We start from the raw sequence: 21,003 nt of genomic DNA on the forward strand, positions 1-21,003 counted from the left end.
CATCCAACACTGCGGAGACACCATCACGTGTTTCTCAACGCAGTGATCCAGAACACTGCCCCCATCCCTTATGGGAAATATGCAAACGCATGTAAAGTAAGCTGCGGAGACACCATCACGTGTTTCTCAACGCAAGCAATGAATAGCCAGGCCTTTCTCCGGGAAGGAACAACCACGGGAAGGGCAGCATCCAATAAAGGAGAATATCCAATAAAGGAAGACCACCTATGCCAAGCATGGTATCCATCCACAAACAGCTGTTTCGGGGTTTTTGCCCCTCATCAGTGTGGAGTAGGAAACTGGCTATTAGGAGCAGTGCCTGGTGAAAGGCTATGAAGGAACAGATGAATGACCTCGGGGAGACCAAACATCCAACACTGCGGAGACACCATCACGTGTTTCTCAACGCAGTGATCCAGAACACTGCCCCCATCCCTTATGGGAAATATGCAAACGCATGTAAAGTAAGCTGCGGAGACACCATCACGTGTTTCTCAACGCAAGCAATGAATAGCCAGGCCTTTCTCCGGGAAGGAACAACCACGGGAAGGGCAGCATCCAATAAAGGAGAATATCCAATAAAGGAAGACCACCTATGCCAAGCATGGTATCCATCCACAAACAGCTGTTTCGGGGTTTTTGCCCCTCATCAGTGTGGAGTAGGAAACTGGCTATTAGGAGCAGTGCCTGGTGAAAGGCTATGAAGGAACAGATGAATGACCTCGGGGAGACCAAACATCCAACACTGCGGAGACACCATCACGTGTTTCTCAACGCAGTGATCCAGAACACTGCCCCCATCCCTTATGGGAAATATGCAAACGCATGTAAAGTAAGCTGCGGAGACACCATCACGTGTTTCTCAACGCAAGCAATGAATAGCCAGGCCTTTCTCCGGGAAGGAACAACCACGGGAAGGGCAGCATCCAATAAAGGAGAATATCCAATAAAGGAAGACCACCTATGCCAAGCATGGTATCCATCCACAAACAGCTGTTTCGGGGTTTTTGCCCCTCATCAGTGTGGAGTAGGAAACTGGCTATTAGGAGCAGTGCCTGGTGAAAGGCTATGAAGGAACAGATGAATGACCTCGGGGAGACCAAACATCCAACACTGCGGAGACACCATCACGTGTTTCTCAACGCAGTGATCCAGAACACTGCCCCCATCCCTTATGGGAAATATGCAAACGCATGTAAAGTAAGCTGCGGAGACACCATCACGTGTTTCTCAACGCAAGCAATGAATAGCCAGGCCTTTCTCCGGGAAGGAACAACCACGGGAAGGGCAGCATCCAATAAAGGAGAATATCCAATAAAGGAAGACCACCTATGCCAAGCATGGTATCCATCCACAAACAGCTGTTTCGGGGTTTTTGCCCCTCATCAGTGTGGAGTAGGAAACTGGCTATTAGGAGCAGTGCCTGGTGAAAGGCTATGAAGGAACAGATGAATGACCTCGGGGAGACCAAACATCCAACACTGCGGAGACACCATCACGTGTTTCTCAACGCAGTGATCCAGAACACTGCCCCCATCCCTTATGGGAAATATGCAAACGCATGTAAAGTAAGCTGCGGAGACACCATCACGTGTTTCTCAACGCAAGCAATGAATAGCCAGGCCTTTCTCCGGGAAGGAACAACCACGGGAAGGGCAGCATCCAATAAAGGAGAATATCCAATAAAGGAAGACCACCTATGCCAAGCATGGTATCCATCCACAAACAGCTGTTTCGGGGTTTTTGCCCCTCATCAGTGTGGAGTAGGAAACTGGCTATTAGGAGCAGTGCCTGGTGAAAGGCTATGAAGGAACAGATGAATGACCTCGGGGAGACCAAACATCCAACACTGCGGAGACACCATCACGTGTTTCTCAACGCAGTGATCCAGAACACTGCCCCCATCCCTTATGGGAAATATGCAAACGCATGTAAAGTAAGCTGCGGAGACACCATCACGTGTTTCTCAACGCAAGCAATGAATAGCCAGGCCTTTCTCCGGGAAGGAACAACCACGGGAAGGGCAGCATCCAATAAAGGAGAATATCCAATAAAGGAAGACCACCTATGCCAAGCATGGTATCCATCCACAAACAGCTGTTTCGGGGTTTTTGCCCCTCATCAGTGTGGAGTAGGAAACTGGCTATTAGGAGCAGTGCCTGGTGAAAGGCTATGAAGGAACAGATGAATGACCTCGGGGAGACCAAACATCCAACACTGCGGAGACACCATCACGTGTTTCTCAACGCAGTGATCCAGAACACTGCCCCCATCCCTTATGGGAAATATGCAAACGCATGTAAAGTAAGCTGCGGAGACACCATCACGTGTTTCTCAACGCAAGCAATGAATAGCCAGGCCTTTCTCCGGGAAGGAACAACCACGGGAAGGGCAGCATCCAATAAAGGAGAATATCCAATAAAGGAAGACCACCTATGCCAAGCATGGTATCCATCCACAAACAGCTGTTTCGGGGTTTTTGCCCCTCATCAGTGTGGAGTAGGAAACTGGCTATTAGGAGCAGTGCCTGGTGAAAGGCTATGAAGGAACAGATGAATGACCTCGGGGAGACCAAACATCCAACACTGCGGAGACACCATCACGTGTTTCTCAACGCAGTGATCCAGAACACTGCCCCCATCCCTTATGGGAAATATGCAAACGCATGTAAAGTAAGCTGCGGAGACACCATCACGTGTTTCTCAACGCAAGCAATGAATAGCCAGGCCTTTCTCCGGGAAGGAACAACCACGGGAAGGGCAGCATCCAATAAAGGAGAATATCCAATAAAGGAAGACCACCTATGCCAAGCATGGTATCCATCCACAAACAGCTGTTTCGGGGTTTTTGCCCCTCATCAGTGTGGAGTAGGAAACTGGCTATTAGGAGCAGTGCCTGGTGAAAGGCTATGAAGGAACAGATGAATGACCTCGGGGAGACCAAACATCCAACACTGCGGAGACACCATCACGTGTTTCTCAACGCAGTGATCCAGAACACTGCCCCCATCCCTTATGGGAAATATGCAAACGCATGTAAAGTAAGCTGCGGAGACACCATCACGTGTTTCTCAACGCAAGCAATGAATAGCCAGGCCTTTCTCCGGGAAGGAACAACCACGGGAAGGGCAGCATCCAATAAAGGAGAATATCCAATAAAGGAAGACCACCTATGCCAAGCATGGTATCCATCCACAAACAGCTGTTTCGGGGTTTTTGCCCCTCATCAGTGTGGAGTAGGAAACTGGCTATTAGGAGCAGTGCCTGGTGAAAGGCTATGAAGGAACAGATGAATGACCTCGGGGAGACCAAACATCCAACACTGCGGAGACACCATCACGTGTTTCTCAACGCAGTGATCCAGAACACTGCCCCCATCCCTTATGGGAAATATGCAAACGCATGTAAAGTAAGCTGCGGAGACACCATCACGTGTTTCTCAACGCAAGCAATGAATAGCCAGGCCTTTCTCCGGGAAGGAACAACCACGGGAAGGGCAGCATCCAATAAAGGAGAATATCCAATAAAGGAAGACCACCTATGCCAAGCATGGTATCCATCCACAAACAGCTGTTTCGGGGTTTTTGCCCCTCATCAGTGTGGAGTAGGAAACTGGCTATTAGGAGCAGTGCCTGGTGAAAGGCTATGAAGGAACAGATGAATGACCTCGGGGAGACCAAACATCCAACACTGCGGAGACACCATCACGTGTTTCTCAACGCAGTGATCCAGAACACTGCCCCCATCCCTTATGGGAAATATGCAAACGCATGTAAAGTAAGCTGCGGAGACACCATCACGTGTTTCTCAACGCAAGCAATGAATAGCCAGGCCTTTCTCCGGGAAGGAACAACCACGGGAAGGGCAGCATCCAATAAAGGAGAATATCCAATAAAGGAAGACCACCTATGCCAAGCATGGTATCCATCCACAAACAGCTGTTTCGGGGTTTTTGCCCCTCATCAGTGTGGAGTAGGAAACTGGCTATTAGGAGCAGTGCCTGGTGAAAGGCTATGAAGGAACAGATGAATGACCTCGGGGAGACCAAACATCCAACACTGCGGAGACACCATCACGTGTTTCTCAACGCAGTGATCCAGAACACTGCCCCCATCCCTTATGGGAAATATGCAAACGCATGTAAAGTAAGCTGCGGAGACACCATCACGTGTTTCTCAACGCAAGCAATGAATAGCCAGGCCTTTCTCCGGGAAGGAACAACCACGGGAAGGGCAGCATCCAATAAAGGAGAATATCCAATAAAGGAAGACCACCTATGCCAAGCATGGTATCCATCCACAAACAGCTGTTTCGGGGTTTTTGCCCCTCATCAGTGTGGAGTAGGAAACTGGCTATTAGGAGCAGTGCCTGGTGAAAGGCTATGAAGGAACAGATGAATGACCTCGGGGAGACCAAACATCCAACACTGCGGAGACACCATCACGTGTTTCTCAACGCAGTGATCCAGAACACTGCCCCCATCCCTTATGGGAAATATGCAAACGCATGTAAAGTAAGCTGCGGAGACACCATCACGTGTTTCTCAACGCAAGCAATGAATAGCCAGGCCTTTCTCCGGGAAGGAACAACCACGGGAAGGGCAGCATCCAATAAAGGAGAATATCCAATAAAGGAAGACCACCTATGCCAAGCATGGTATCCATCCACAAACAGCTGTTTCGGGGTTTTTGCCCCTCATCAGTGTGGAGTAGGAAACTGGCTATTAGGAGCAGTGCCTGGTGAAAGGCTATGAAGGAACAGATGAATGACCTCGGGGAGACCAAACATCCAACACTGCGGAGACACCATCACGTGTTTCTCAACGCAGTGATCCAGAACACTGCCCCCATCCCTTATGGGAAATATGCAAACGCATGTAAAGTAAGCTGCGGAGACACCATCACGTGTTTCTCAACGCAAGCAATGAATAGCCAGGCCTTTCTCCGGGAAGGAACAACCACGGGAAGGGCAGCATCCAATAAAGGAGAATATCCAATAAAGGAAGACCACCTATGCCAAGCATGGTATCCATCCACAAACAGCTGTTTCGGGGTTTTTGCCCCTCATCAGTGTGGAGTAGGAAACTGGCTATTAGGAGCAGTGCCTGGTGAAAGGCTATGAAGCAACAGATGAATGACCTCGGGGAGACCAAACATCCAACACTGCGGAGACACCATCACGTGTTTCTCAACGCAGTGATCCAGAACACTGCCCCCATCCCTTATGGGAAATATGCAAACGCATGTAAAGTAAGCTGCGGAGACACCATCACGTGTTTCTCAACGCAAGCAATGAATAGCCAGGCCTTTCTCCGGGAAGGAACAACCACGGGAAGGGCAGCATCCAATAAAGGAGAATATCCAATAAAGGAAGACCACCTATGCCAAGCATGGTATCCATCCACAAACAGCTGTTTCGGGGTTTTTGCCCCTCATCAGTGTGGAGTAGGAAACTGGCTATTAGGAGCAGTGCCTGGTGAAAGGCTATGAAGCAACAGATGAATGACCTCGGGGAGACCAAACATCCAACACTGCGGAGACACCATCACGTGTTTCTCAACGCAGTGATCCAGAACACTGCCCCCATCCCTTATGGGAAATATGCAAACGCATGTAAAGTAAGCTGCGGAGACACCATCACGTGTTTCTCAATGCAAGCAATGAATAGCCAGGCCTTTCTCCGGGAAGGAACAACCACGGGAAGGGCAGCATCCAATAAAGGAGAATATCCAATAAAGGAAGACCACCTATGCCAAGCATGGTATCCATCCACAAACAGCTGTTTCAGGGTTTTTGCCCCTCATCAGTGTGGAGTAGGAAACTGGCTATTAGGAGCAGTGCCTGGTGAAAGGCTATGAAGGAACAGATGAATGACCTCGGGGAGACCAAACATCCAACACTGCGGAGACACCATCACGTGTTTCTCAACGCAGTGATCCAGAACACTGCCCCCATCCCTTATGGGAAATATGCAAACGCATGTAAAGTAAGCTGCGGAGACACCATCACGTGTTTCTCAACGCAAGCAATGAATAGCCAGGCCTTTCTCCGGGAAGGAACAACCACGGGAAGGGCAGCATCCAATAAAGGAGAATATCCAATAAAGGAAGACCACCTATGCCAAGCATGGTATCCATCCACAAACAGCTGTTTCGGGGTTTTTGCCCCTCATCAGTGTGGAGTAGGAAACTGGCTATTAGGAGCAGTGCCTGGTGAAAGGCTATGAAGGAACAGATGAATGACCTCGGGGAGACCAAACATCCAACACTGCGGAGACACCATCACGTGTTTCTCAACGCAGTGATCCAGAACACTGCCCCCATCCCTTATGGGAAATATGCAAACGCATGTAAAGTAAGCTGCGGAGACACCATCACGTGTTTCTCAACGCAAGCAATGAATAGCCAGGCCTTTCTCCGGGAAGGAACAACCACGGGAAGGGCAGCATCCAATAAAGGAGAATATCCAATAAAGGAAGACCACCTATGCCAAGCATGGTATCCATCCACAAACAGCTGTTTCGGGGTTTTTGCCCCTCATCAGTGTGGAGTAGGAAACTGGCTATTAGGAGCAGTGCCTGGTGAAAGGCTATGAAGGAACAGATGAATGACCTCGGGGAGACCAAACATCCAACACTGCGGAGACACCATCACGTGTTTCTCAACGCAGTGATCCAGAACACTGCCCCCATCCCTTATGGGAAATATGCAAACGCATGTAAAGTAAGCTGCGGAGACACCATCACGTGTTTCTCAACGCAAGCAATGAATAGCCAGGCCTTTCTCCGGGAAGGAACAACCACGGGAAGGGCAGCATCCAATAAAGGAGAATATCCAATAAAGGAAGACCACCTATGCCAAGCATGGTATCCATCCACAAACAGCTGTTTCGGGGTTTTTGCCCCTCATCAGTGTGGAGTAGGAAACTGGCTATTAGGAGCAGTGCCTGGTGAAAGGCTATGAAGGAACAGATGAATGACCTCGGGGAGACCAAACATCCAACACTCAATGGTGCTCATAAACGTGTCAAATTTGATCTATAATATACTTTAATATACGTTACTTTAATCTTTAATATACTTAAGAACAGGGCCCCAGACATCACACAGGGGGTCTGAAACACCGCACAGTGGTCCAAAATATCGCTGTGCTCTGCCTGGGGCCCCATATGCTGCCTGGGGCCCCTGTGCTCTGCCTGGGGCCCCATATGCTGCCTGGGGCCCCTGTGCTCTACCTGGGACCACTGTGCTCTGCCTGGGGCCCCATAGGCTGCCTGGGGCCCCATAGGCTGCCTGGGGCCCCTGTGCTCTACCTGGGGCCCCATAGGCTGCCTGGGGCCCCTGTGCTCTACCTGGGACCACTGTGCTCTGCCTGGGGCCCCATATGCTGCCTGGGGCCCCTGTGCTCTGCCTGGGGCCCCTGTGCTCTGCCTGGGGCCCCATGTTCTGCCTGGGGCCACTGTGCTCTGCCTGGGGCCCCATAGGCTCCCTGGGGCCCCTGTGCTCTGCCTGGGACCACTGTGCTCTGCCTGGGGCCCCATATGCTGCCTGGGGCCCCTGTGCTCTGCCTGGGGTCACTGTGCTCTGCCTGGGGCCCCATATGCTGCCTGGGGCCCCTGTGCTCTGCCTGGGGCCCCATATGCTGCCTGGGGCCCCTGTGCTCTGCCTGGGGCCCCTGTGCTCTGCCTGGGGCCCCTGTGCTCTGCCTGGGGCCCCTGTGCTCTGCCTGGGGCCCCTGTGCTCTGCCTGGGGCCACTGTGCTCTGCCTGGGGCCCCATGTTCTGCCTGGGGCCACTGTGCTCTGCCTGGGGCCCCATAAGCTGCCTGGGGCCCCTGTGCTCTGCCTGGGACCACTGTGCTCTGCCTGGGGCCCCATATGCTGCCTGGGGCCCCTGTGCTCTGCCTGGGGCCACTGTGCTCTGCCTGGGGCCCCATATGCTGCCTGGGGCCACTGTGCTCTGCCTGGGGCCCCATATGCTGCCTGGGGCCCCTGTGCTCTGCCTGGGGCCCCATATGCTGCCTGGGGCCCCTGTGCTCTGCCTGGGGCCCCATGTTCTGCCTGGGGCCCCTGTGCTCTGCCTGGGGCCCCTGTGCTCTGCCTGGGGCCACTGTGCTCTGCCTGGGGCCCCATATGCTGCCTGGGGCCCCTGTGCTCTGCCTGGGGCCCCTGTGCTCTGCCTGGGGCCCCTGTGCTCTGCCTCGGGCCCCATGTTCTGCCTGGGGCCCCTGTGCTCTGCCTGGGGCCACTGTGCTCTGCCTGGGGCCCCATATGCTGCCTGGGGCCCCTGTGCTCTGCCTGGGGCCCCTGTGCTCTGCCTGGGGCCACTGTGCTCTGCCTGGGGCCCCATAGGCTGCCTGGGGCCCCTGTGCTCTGCCTGGGACCACTGTGCTCTGCCTGGGGCCCCTGTGCTCTGCCTGGGGCCCCTGTGCTCTGCCTGGGGCCACTGTGCTCTGCCTGGGGCCCCATATGCTGCCTGGGGCCCCTGTGCTCTGCCTGGGTGCAGGACACTGGTGACGTCACTTATCTCCGGACATTAGCTCCGGACATTATCTCCGGACATTAGCTCCGGACAAAGCCACGGAAGTTGGCACAAATTGCAGGAAGTAGTATTCTAGGCAATTATATATTAGATGGGCATTTCCTGAAGGAAATACATGGTGCTTGAACAGCGCTACCAGCTTTACAGCAGCACTTTTCACACACGGGACTGGGGGGCGCGCTTACTTTTGCACCCGGGGCCGGGGGCGCGCTTACTTTTGCACCCGGGGGCGCACTTACTTTTGCACCCGGAGGCGCACTTACTTTTGCACCCGGGGGCGCACTTACTTTTGCACCCGGGGGCGCACTTACTTTTGCACCCGGGGGCGCACTTACTTTTGCACCCGGGGGCGCACTTACTTTTGCACCCGGGGGCGCACTTACTTTTGGGGCCGCACTTACTTTTGGTGGGCGGGGCTCCTCGGCCTCCGATTTGGTTGGTGGGGCCCCTCGTCCTCCGATTTGGTGGGTGGGGCCCCTCGGCCTCCGCTTTGGTGGGCGGGGACCCTCGGCCTCCGATTTGGTGGGCGGGGACCCTCGGCCTCCGATTTGGTGGGCGGGGACCCTCGGCCTCCGATTTGGTGGGCGGGGCCCCTCGGCCTCCGATTTGGTGGGCGCGGACCCCCGGCCTCCGATTTGGTGGGCGGGGACCCTCGGCCTCCGATTTGGTGGGCGGGGACCCTCGGCCTCTGATTTGGTGGGCGGGGACCCTCGGCCTCTGATTTGGTGGGCGGGGACCCTCGGCCTCCGATTTGGTGGGCGGGGACCCTCGGCCTCCGATTTGGTGGGCGGGGACCCTCGGCCTCCGATTTGGTGGGCGGGGACCCTCGGCCTCCGATTTGGTGGGCGGGGACCCTCGGCCTCCGCTTTGGTGGGCGGGGCCGGGCCCCTCGGCCTCCGCTTTGGTGGGCGGGGCCGCTCGGCCTTCGATTTGGTGGGCGGGGCTCCTCGGCCTCCGATTTGGTTGGCGGGGCCCCTCGGCCTCCGATTTGGTGTGTGCTCTGCCTGGGGCCACTGTGCTCTGCCTGGGGCCCCATATGCTGCCTGGGGCCCCTGTGCTCTGCCTGGGGCCCCATATGCTGCCTGGGGCCCCTGTGCTCTGCCTGGGGCCCCATGTTCTGCCTGGGGCCCCATGTTCTGCCTGGGGCCCCATGTTCTGCCTGGGGCCCCTGTGTTCTGCCTGGGGCCCCTGTGCTCTGCCTGGGGCCCCTGTGCTCTGCCTGGGGCCCCTGTGCTCTGCGTGGGTGTAGGACACTGGTGACGTCACTTATCTCCGGACATTAGCTCCGGACAATAGCTCCGGACAAAGCCACGGAAGTTGGCACAAATTGCAGGAAGTAGTATTCTAGGCAATTATATATATATATATATATATATATATATATATATATATATATATATATATATATATATATATATATATATATATATATATTTTTTAAGAAGCTCAGTTGGAATTTATCATGAGGACGGTGAAGCTGCTGAGCTTATGTAGATAGTGACATAGTTAATATATTTTTTTTTAAGAAGCTCAGTTGGAATTTATCATGAGGACGGTGAAGCTGCTGAGCTTATGTAGATAGTGACATAGTTAGCATGATTTAAAAACTAGAAAAGACACATGTCCATGAAGTTTACCCTAGGGATGGGAAAGTCTGAAGAAATGGAGTATAGGCACAACTGTAATGCGTGGTGCAGAGCACAAAAGGATCAGCATTTCAAAATCAGACATGCCGGGTTCTTATCTCCCCTATCATCATCAGTCCCCATCACATTAGACTGTTGACTGAAGCAATATTGGCAGGTTCACCCAATATTGGCTAATGTGATGGGGCCTTCAGATGCCAGTTCTCAGTTTTGTTGCTTTTGATTCCAGAACCGCGTTTCTTTGAATAGGTGCCGGCAACTGAACTCCAGATTACAGATGAGGCCGCACTCTGGCTTTGCAAAGGGCTAATATTCCTTCCATGTCTCTGTAATTACATGACAATGTCATGTGACTTTAGAAGTCGATAATCACCTTTGCAAGCTGTTATTTAGTCTGTAATCCACGTGTACACTCAGATCCTTCTCTACAAGTGACTCTCCTAGTTTTGCTCCCTGTAGAACATATGATCCCCTCATATTTTTACCGCCCAGATGCATAACTTTACATGTATCTACATTGAGCCTCATCTGCCAAGTGGATGCCTGAACACTCCATGAAGAACAGTGGATCCAGCACTGATTCTGGGGGTCACCAGTTATAACCGGTGACCAATCAGAGAAGCCATCAATCACCATAACTTTCTGAGAGCAATGTTTGAGCCAGTTTCCAATCCAATTACAAACCTTACTTTGAGTCTAAAAACCTTAATTTACCTATTACATGGGACAATGTCAAAAATCACAAACTTTACATCCATATCCAACCTTCTGTTCAAGATTCTTCTCGACTCCTCATAAAATTAATCAGGTTGGTCTGATAACTTCAGTCCTTGATAAAACCGTGCCGGCTATCACATATAAGGTTATTTTCCATTGCTTGCTTCTGTATATAATCCCTCAAACATTTTTGCTGCAATTGATGTTGGTTCACTGGTCTATAATTACCTGGGAAAGACATAGATCTCTTTTTTTTTGGGGAAATTGGCACCGCATTAGCATTGCACCAGATGCTTGGCACAGTACCAGACGCTAGAGAGTCTCCCAATTGTGCAGATTTGTGAGGGCTTTGTAGGTCAAAATGAAATTGACTAAAAAATAATAGTAGAGTGTAGTTCTACAGATAGAGAGGCCCTGTCGCTTCTTTTTTCTCCACCTCTTCCTCATGCGTCTTACTGGTTTACATTTGACAACATTTTGAAGTTTAGGAATTTTGACAAAGCGTCTACAAACAGGGAAAGGTGAGTAAAGGCTGCTCCCAAGATGAACAAGCTGCCCATTTCCTTTAATAAGATCTGTTACTAAGTTTTCATACTCCGATACATTACTGATTCATGTGTTCCACTATCTGCCATTATGCTTCAAAATAGAAATGGTGATAAGAAAAGGCAGGAAAGAAGACTTACAAAAAACTTTTCTTTTGGGGAATGGAAGAGAGCGGGGAAGAAGAGAAGAACAAATGAATGATGTACAGCAAAAAAGAGGAGAATGGAAGGAGAGAAGAAAGACAAAGAAATGAGAGAAGGAAGGAGAAAGGAGTGAGTGAAGAAGAGAAAAATGAGGGAAGGAAGCAGAGAAAGGAGGGAGAGAAGAAAGACAAAGAAATGAGGGAAGGAATGAGAGAGGAAGAGGGGAAAGGAGGGAGGGAAGAAAAAAACAAAGAAATTAGGAAAGGAAAGAGAGGATGAGGAGAAAGGAGGGAGGGAGAAAAAGAAATGAGGGAAGGAAGGAGAGAAGAATAGGAGAAAAGAGGGAGGGAAGAAAAAACAAAGAAATGAGGAAAGGAAGAGGAGAAAGGAGGGAGGGAGTAAAACAAATAAACGAGGGAAGGAAGCAAAGAGGAAGATGAGAAAGGAAGGAGGGGAGAAAGACAAAGAAATGAGGGACGGAAGGAGAAAGGAAGAGCAGAAAGGAGGGAGGGAAGAAAAACAAACGACTGAAGGAAGCAAAGAGGAAGAATAGATAGGAGGGAGGGGAGAAAGACAAAGAAATGAGGGAAGGAAAGAGAGAGGAAGAGGGGAAAGGAGGGAGGGGAGAAAAAAAACGAAGAAATGGGGAAAGGAAAGAAAGAGGAAGAGGAGAAAGGAGGGAAAAAAACAACAAAGAAATGAGGGAAGGAAGCCATGAAGAAGAGAAAGGAAGGAGGGGAGGAAGACAACAAATAAATCAGGGAAGGAAGGTAAGAACAGGGAAAGGATGATGGAAGGCAGAGGGGAAGAAAACAAGTGAGAGAGGGAGGAGGATTGAAAGGAAGAAGAGAGAGAGAGGGAAAGGAAAAAACAATAAGGGAGTTAAGAAGGCAGAGAGAAGGAAAGAAATAATTGAAGAATAGAAAGAAAGAAAAAGAAATATAGGAATAAAAGAGAAAAGGAGAAGGGTGAAAGGGAAGATAAAGAAATAAGAGATAAAGAAATAAGGAAGGGAAGGCAAGAACAAGGAAAGGAAGAAGCAAAGCAGGGAGAAAAAGAAACAGTGATGGAAGAAACAGAAAGAAAAGGGAGAAAGGAAAAGAATGAGTGAGGAAGGGAAAGACAATTGAGAGATGGAAGGAACAGATAAAGGAGGACTGAAGAAACCGAGAAGGAGGGAAGAAAGGTTGAAAAGAAGACAGAAAGGGGGAGACTAAGGGAAGGTGCAGGAATATGTCATTTCTGTGCAGATATTGCGCTTTCTTGTGTTGGAACAGAAGTAACATGATCTGTATTTACAATAGTTTATTATCATGTTACTGTATTGTCCGCAGACTCATTACTGTTTGCACATTTTGAGTTGCTTTGGGACCTTTTTCTTCTTTCCCGGATCTTGCATCCTTTGTTTAGCGGTCGTGTTTTTTTGCATTATCATGGCAACGAAATCTTATAACATACAGTTGATACGATCTCTGAACGCATGTTTTCTATTTCATCAATATGACTTCAGCCGGGTTTATCCTTGAATCTTTATCATGGCTCCAAGTTTTTTTTTTTTCTCTTCGACTATTGTCCAAAGGACGCAGTTAATCATTTTTAGAGCTCTAGTTTTCTGTTCAGTGTATTCTGCCGACCCCCTGCTGCGAAAATCCAAAATGAACATTTTATAGGCAGAATTCGCCTTTTATGGCTAAGACTGATGATAAAATATCCTGTTTAAAGGGAACATGCCGCCATGACAGATTTATTAAAGGAACACTCCAGTAAAAGCTACGACATGATGCTATACCTATAGTGCAGGACCTGAATGACGATCCATGGCTACCTTTTTGGGCATGCTCTGCTCCTGGAGGCCACACGCTTTGCAGGATCCGTCATACAACAGATAACGCCAGCGCCCATTGGATCCTTTTGAGCTCGTTGGGCTCCTTTGTGATTTTCATTATCCTGGCTGCTGCTCGGAGAACTATTCTTTCTGTCTGATCTGCGGAGATTTGTTTCTTCTTTTGACCTCAGAAGAAAGTTTTAAAGAAAAATACAATCATTGTGTCAGGACGGATAATACATGCTTTGTCCACCAGGTCCATTAAAATTTCATCTGATCCAGAAGGCATTGGTCCTTTGAGGCTCCCCGCCGGCAGTGAATATATTAGTGTGCGTCCATCCACAATCCCTCATATGACCTCATTTATCCTCCACATACCTAGATATTTACTATGCATGCTCCTTGGGGAGCTATAGACTGTACACGTCTGGCCTGTGGATTGTGGTCAAGCACACCGGACACCACAATTACTCAGTGAGTTTTCTTCTTATCGGAGGACCAAAATCCTCTTAAAGGGGTATTCTCGATTTGTAAAGACCTGGTATATCACTAGGTTATGGAATTACTTTAATATCAGCTGGACACATCACCGATGCTGACCATGTAGGAGTTGCAGCTCCGATTTAGAGCTATGTCCCCTTATAACTTTGTCCTTTTCTGTGTCCACTCCATTATCCGGACTAGTAGCAGTCCAAGAGCTCGGACACCCACAATCCTAAAATGAAGGCATATCCTACTCAAGAGTCATCACTTTAAAAAACAAGGATTTTTTTTTTTAACAACCTTCAGCTCGATCTCGAGCCATGGAGAATTCACGGATCTGTAGGAAGATGGATCTTGTGCAGCCTAGATAGGTTCACCAAGGTCTTCTCCACCATTATCTTGATAGTATCAAGACATCGGGTTGCTGGTCTTCCTCTTCACCTTGTTCCTTCTATTCTTCCCACCATGATGTCCTTCTCCGGTGATTTGTCTCTTCGTATAATGTGTCCACAGGTGGCAAGTCATAGCTTGGTGATTCTTGCTGGCAGTGATATGTCTGGCTTGATTTGATAAAGTAAGGAGATATATTGCAAAAATGAATAGTATAATGTTCTTCTTCAGATAAAATCATGTTTCATACCTCGGCTACATCAAGAGCTGCATTTAAAATTCCGCTGGCTCGACATGTTAATCTGTAGATTGCCATCATGTTATGTTTCTCTTTTCCATATACTCTTGTAAGGTTACTTTTGTTATAAAAAGATACTTTTGTGTTTTGGGAGTTTAGAACAAATAAAAAGAACTAAAATATATTCTGCCTGTTCACTGTAGGACTCTGTCGACGCCATGCTGACAGACACTCCTACCCAACAGCTTAGTTAGGATCGTATGATCCTGGTGTAACTCGTACTTGACAATTGTCCTGGAAATGGGGGAACCTTCCAAACTCTCGGGGAGATGACCTATCCCAAAGGGGCCACCGAGGAGTCCAAAATCTCCAGCAAAACAGCACTTGTCAAGGGTTTCTTGTGCTCCATCATGAGACCGAGCTTGGCACCAAAACATAGAGGCAAGGGGCGCGAAAATGGGCGAGAAGGGAGTGCGGAAAAGACGGGAAGGGCTGTGACCTGTAGACGGTGGGATGGACATGTGAAACATTATTATATATTGTGTTTATTTCTGCATTGAAGTGTTGACCATGTAATATTTTGCTATTAGTCACCTTGATTAATAGCTATGAAGGTGTCTGAAACATTGCGCCAACCATCTGTCATGTCTGGTATGTGTCCTCCTCCTACACAGCAACTGCCCGATACCAATTCATTTCTGGCTTTCCATGTACAGTGTCTCCCAGAAGTCTCAAGTCCATAATGAAGAAGAAAAACAGCAGTGGCCGCTCGTCTGGAGAGACTCGAGCTAAGAAGAATCTCCAGTTTGTTGGGGTCAATGGTGGGTAAGCATCACAGAGGAAGCACACAATACCAATATGTCAGGAAATGCAAATATGCTGTAATTATCAAGATCCAGGCAGTAAGAGCAGTAAAGGCATGAAGTCGTGATCTAGATAGAATTAGGATCCTCCTTATTGTGGCACCTTTTTTTTTAACAAACAGCGCCACTCCTGTCCACAGGTCATTTGTGGTATTGCAGCTGCACCCCATGCTTTTTAATAAGGGTGAGTGACAAGACCATGCACAACCCACAGCCAGGAGTGTCACTGTTCCTGGAAGGAGGTGGACATGATTGTCAAATCCTGAATTATACCTTTAATTTTACAATTTATAGAACGTTGTCTGGATTTTAAAAAGTAAAATGTGCGACGCCAAACTCTCCACAGGTGTGTAATCTAATCTTGTGTCCACAGTTATGAAACAACATCCAGTGAGGATTCCAGCTACTCCGAGGACGATGAAGACAGCGATGGTGAGAAGACCGAGATCGCCACACAGGATGGAGACCGCAGCGATCATGTAGACAACGCGAGCGTGATAGAAACTGAACAAGAAGAAGAAGAAAAGTTACCGGAAACTCCAGACCCTGCAATATCAGAGGCTCAACAATGTGTCCAGAGGTAACCAGAGCGTCTTACTGACTAGTCAGGTCAGAGCAAGTGTTCACCATTGAACTGCTACAGTTTATACATCCTGTATTATACTTCAGAGCTGCATTCACTATTCTGCTGGTGCAGTCACTGTGTACATACATTACATTACTGATCCTGAGTTACATCCTATATTATGCTCCAGAGCTGCACTCACTATTCTGCTGGTGCAGTCACTGTGTACATACATTACATTACTGATCCTGGGTTATACCCTGTATTATACCCCAGAGCTGCACTCACTATTCTGCTGGTGCAGTCACTGTATACATACATTGCATCACTGATCCTGAGATACATCCTGTATTATACTCCAGAGCTGCACTCACTATTCTGCTGGTGCAGTCACTGTGTACATACATTACATTACTGATCCTGGGTTATACCCTGTATTATACCCCAGAGCTGCACTCACTATTCTGCTGGTGCAGTCACTGTATACATACATTGCATCACTGATCCTGAGATACATCCTGTATTATACTCCAGAGCTGCACTCACTATTCTGCTGGTGCAGTCACTGTGTACATACATTACATTACTGATCCTGAGTTACATCCTGTATTATACTCCAGAGCTGCACTCACTATTCTGCTGATGCAGTCACTGTGTACATACATTACTGATCCTGTACTGATCCTAAGTTACATCCTGTATTATATTCCAGAGCTGCACTCACTATTCTGCTGGTGCAGTCACTGTGTACATACATTACATTACTGATCCTGGGTTATACCCTGTATTATACCCCAGAGCTGCACTCACTATTCTGCTGGTGCAGTCACTGTATACATACATTACATTACTGATCCTGAGTTACATCCTATATTATGCTCCAGAGCTGCACTCACTATTCTGCTGGTGCAGTCACTGTGTACATAAATTACATTACTGATCCTAAGTTACATCCTGTATTATACTCCAGAGCTGCACTCACTATTCTGCTGGTGCAGTCACTGTGTACATACATTACATTACTGATCCTGGGTTATACCCTGTATTATACCCCAGAGCTGCACTCACTATTCTGCTGGTGCAGTCACTGTATACATACATTGCATCACTGATCCTGAGATACATCCTGTATTATACTCCAGAGCTGCACTCACTATTCTGCTGATGCAGTCACTGTGTACATACATTACTGATCCTGTACTGATCCTAAGTTACATCCTGTATTATATTCCAGAGCTGCACTCACTATTCTGCTGGTGCAGTCACTGTGTACATACATTACATTACTGATCCTGAGTTACATCCTGTGTTATCCTCCAGAGCTGCACTCACTATTCTGCTGGTGGAGTCACTGTGTACATACATTACATTACTGATCCTGAGTTACATCCTGTATTATAGCCCAGAGCTGCACTCACTATTCTGCTGGTGCAGTCTCTGTGTACATACATTACATTACTGATCCTGAGTTACATCCTGTATTATACCCCAGAGCTGCACTCACTATTCTGCTGGTGCAGTCACTGTGTACATACATTACATTACTGATCCTGAGTTACCTCCTGTGTTACCCTCCAGAGCTGCACTCACTATTCTGCTTGTGCAGTCACTATGTACATACAGTACATTACTTATCGCGCACTGACCCTGACGTGTTCCCGCTATATTGCGGACATATTCTCTGCCTTTAGTGGAGCTTTTCTGCTACATTCAGTTCCATACGATGGCACCACACAGGAAGGACACGTTTTGCCTATCACTCTATAGTGCGGAGCTGTCGGGCTCCATTTGGCTACAGAACTCTTCTGACCAGATGGCCCTGCCATGTGCGCTTGGCCTTGTAATAATGGAGGAGTATTTTAGAGGAGCAGGATTTGTTTTCATTAAAGGGAACCTATCACCCCGTTTTTTTCGGTATGAGATAAAAATACTGTTAAATATGGCCTGAGCTGTGCATTACAATAGTGTAGTTTGTGGACCCCGATTCCCCACCTATGCTGCCGAAATACGTTACCAAAGTAGTCATTTTCGCCTGTCAATCAGGCTGGTCAGGTCGGATGGGCGTGGCTTCTTCCCCCAGATATTGCGTAGTTTTCCGTTGGTGGCGTAGTGGTGTGCGCATGTCCAACGTCCCCAATCCTGCACGGGGGGGTGAAAATAGCAGCGATGTCCGTTATTCCATTGGTGGTCGGTGGGCGCGGCCATCTTCCTTTGGCCGCGCGTGCGCAGAAGCGGCGCTCTGCTGGCCGCGGCTTCAGGAAAATGGCCGCGGGATGCCGCGCGTGCGCAGATGGAGATCGCGGCGGCCATTTTCCTGAAGCCGCGGCCAGCAGAGCGCCGCTTCTGCGCACGCGCGGCCAAAGGAAGATGGCCGCGCCCACCGACCACCAATGGAATAACGGACATCGCTGCTATTTTCACCCCCCCCGTGCAGGATTGGGGACGTTGGACATGCGCACACCACTACGCCACCAACGGAAAACTACGCAATATCTGGGGGAAGAAGCCACGCCCATCCGACCTGACCAGCCTGATTGACAGGCGAAAATGACTACTTTGGTAACGTATTTCGGCAGCATAGGTGGGGAATCGGGGTCCACAAACTACACTATTGTAATGCACAGCTCAGGCCCTATTTAACAGTATTTTTATCTCATACCGAAAAAAACGGGGTGATAGGTTCCCTTTAAGTGATGGGAACAGAATCATTGGTGACTGTGGCCCTGAGATGAATCCCGCTGTCATATGTCGCGCAGATTCCTGGACTTTAGACATTGTTGTTTTCTATTAGCCGCTGATCTCTGTCATCAGAGCTGCATGTCTTTACCATTATTGTGCCTCCATTATCATTTCCAGATGTGATATTCTGAATACACCCAGGCAGGGACTATCGACCTTCAGACTATTTCACTTAAAAACATTGTCCCATATTCTCTTCCAGCTATTACATACAGTGCAAGACAAATAACCCTTTCCTAACCAGATGAGAGGAAGATCTTCCTTCAATTTATGTAGAAACAAGGCTAGTAGACCACCAACAGAAACTATTTGTGCAAAACACTGCACATTTTACTATCCGTGTCCATAATTCTCAATCACTTTATTGTGATAGTCTGTCGACTGCAAGGAAATATGTCATTGGTTATTGTATATACTCCAGAGCTGCACTCACTATTCTGCTGGTGCAGTCACTGTGTACATACATTACATTACTGATCCTGAGTTACATCCTGTATTATACTCCAGAGCTGCACTCACTATTCTGCTGGAACAGTCACTGTGTACATACATTACATTACTGATCCTGAGTTACATCCTATATTATACCCCAGAGCTGCACTCACTATTCTGCTGGTGCAGTCGCTGTGTACACTTTTTACACAGGGCTTTATGTGCGTGTGGTGCTGTGAGCTACGCCTTGTTAAAATACTGCAGAAGATTTATGATCCATTTATAAGTGGGCTTGTTTCTTGTTATCACATCCTGGGCTGGAAGTTTCTGTAGTTGTTGTTATGCTGCATTTTTTAACTTGCTTGGCATTTATTTATCCCTGTAGTTAATCAACGGGTTATCATGTTTTAACAGGAAATGAATTTTAAATCATATCAGGTTAGATAGCAGTAGGGCATTGTGTGCTGGCCAATTATTACAGCGGTTTGTAGTGATGGACTGCGGCTGGTAGGACTGGCTCCAAAGTGAAAAAAACTCAACATGCAGCTAAAATGTAATATATACAGCACACATACATGTAACATACATACATGCCAAATACAATTCCATGTGGCAGCCTATATTACTGAGAGAGACACACAGACCTCACATCCAGCCTATATTACTGGGAGAGACATACACACCTCACATCCAGCCTATATTACTGAGAGAGACACACAGACCTCACATCCAGCCTATATTACTGGGAGAGACACACAGACCTCACATCCAGCCTTTATTACTGGGAGAGACACACAGATCTCACATCCAGCCTATATTACTGGGAGAGACACACATACCTTACATCCAGCCTATATTACTGGAGAGACACAGACCTCACATCCAGCCTATATTACTGGGAGAGGCACAGAGCTCACATCCAGCTCATATTACTAGGGGAGACACACAGACCTCAGATCCAGCCTATATTACTGGGAGAGACACACAGACCTCACAGCAACCTGTATTACTGGGAGAGACACACAGATTTCCCACCCAGCGTCTATTACTGAGAGAGACACATAGACCTCACATCCAGCCTATATTACTGGGAGAGACACACAGACCTCACATCCAGCCTATATTACTGGGAGAGACATACACACCTCACATCCAGCCTATATTACTGAGAGAGACACACAGACCTCACATCCAGCCTATATTACTGGGAGAGACACACAGACCTCACATCCAGCCTTTATTACTGGGAGAGACACACAGATCTCACATCCAGCCTATATTACTGGGAGAGACACACATACCTTACATCCAGCCTATATTACTGGAGAGACACAGACCTCACATCCAGCCTATATTACTGGGAGAGACACAGACCTCACATCCAGCCTATATTACTGAGAGAGGCACAGAGCTCACATCCAGCTCATATTACTAGGGGAGACACACAGACCTCAGATCCAGCCTATATTACTGGGAGAGACACACAGACCTCACAGCAACCTGTATTACTGGGAGAGACACACAGATTTCCCACCCAGCGTCTATTACTGAGAGAGACACATAGACCTCACATCCAGCCTATATTACTGGGAGAGACACACATAGCTCACATCCAGCCTATATTACTGGGGAGACACACAGACCTCACATCCAGTCTATATTACTGGGAGAGACACAGACCTCACATCCAACCTATATTACTGGGAGAGACACACACACCTCACATCCAGCCTTTATTACTGGGAGAGACACACAGATCTCACATCCAGCCTATATTACTGGGAGAGACACACATACCTTACATCCAGCCTATATTACTGGGAGAGACACACAGACCTCACATCCAGCCTATATTACTGAGAGAGACACAGAGCTCACAT

At 48.5% G+C, this 21,003-nt stretch overlaps 1 protein-coding gene across 3 annotated transcripts in view; it reads left to right on the top strand.

Moving 5' to 3' along the window:
* The window catches only part of KANK4 (KN motif and ankyrin repeat domains 4), a 140,352-nt gene that overhangs the window by 86,073 nt on the left and 33,276 nt on the right, over positions 1–21,003 (top strand). For all 3 annotated transcript variants that reach the window (XM_077275947.1, XM_077275948.1, XM_077275949.1), the window contains 2 exons: positions 15,241–15,349; positions 15,761–15,967. In XM_077275947.1, the coding sequence (XP_077132062.1) occupies positions 15,241–15,349; positions 15,761–15,967 (316 nt within the window). The remainder of the gene's footprint in view (positions 1–15,240; positions 15,350–15,760; positions 15,968–21,003) is intronic.

Source organism: Ranitomeya variabilis, chromosome 8, assembly GCF_051348905.1.
Source record: "Ranitomeya variabilis isolate aRanVar5 chromosome 8, aRanVar5.hap1, whole genome shotgun sequence".
Classification (NCBI taxonomy): Eukaryota; Metazoa; Chordata; class Amphibia; order Anura; family Dendrobatidae; genus Ranitomeya; species Ranitomeya variabilis.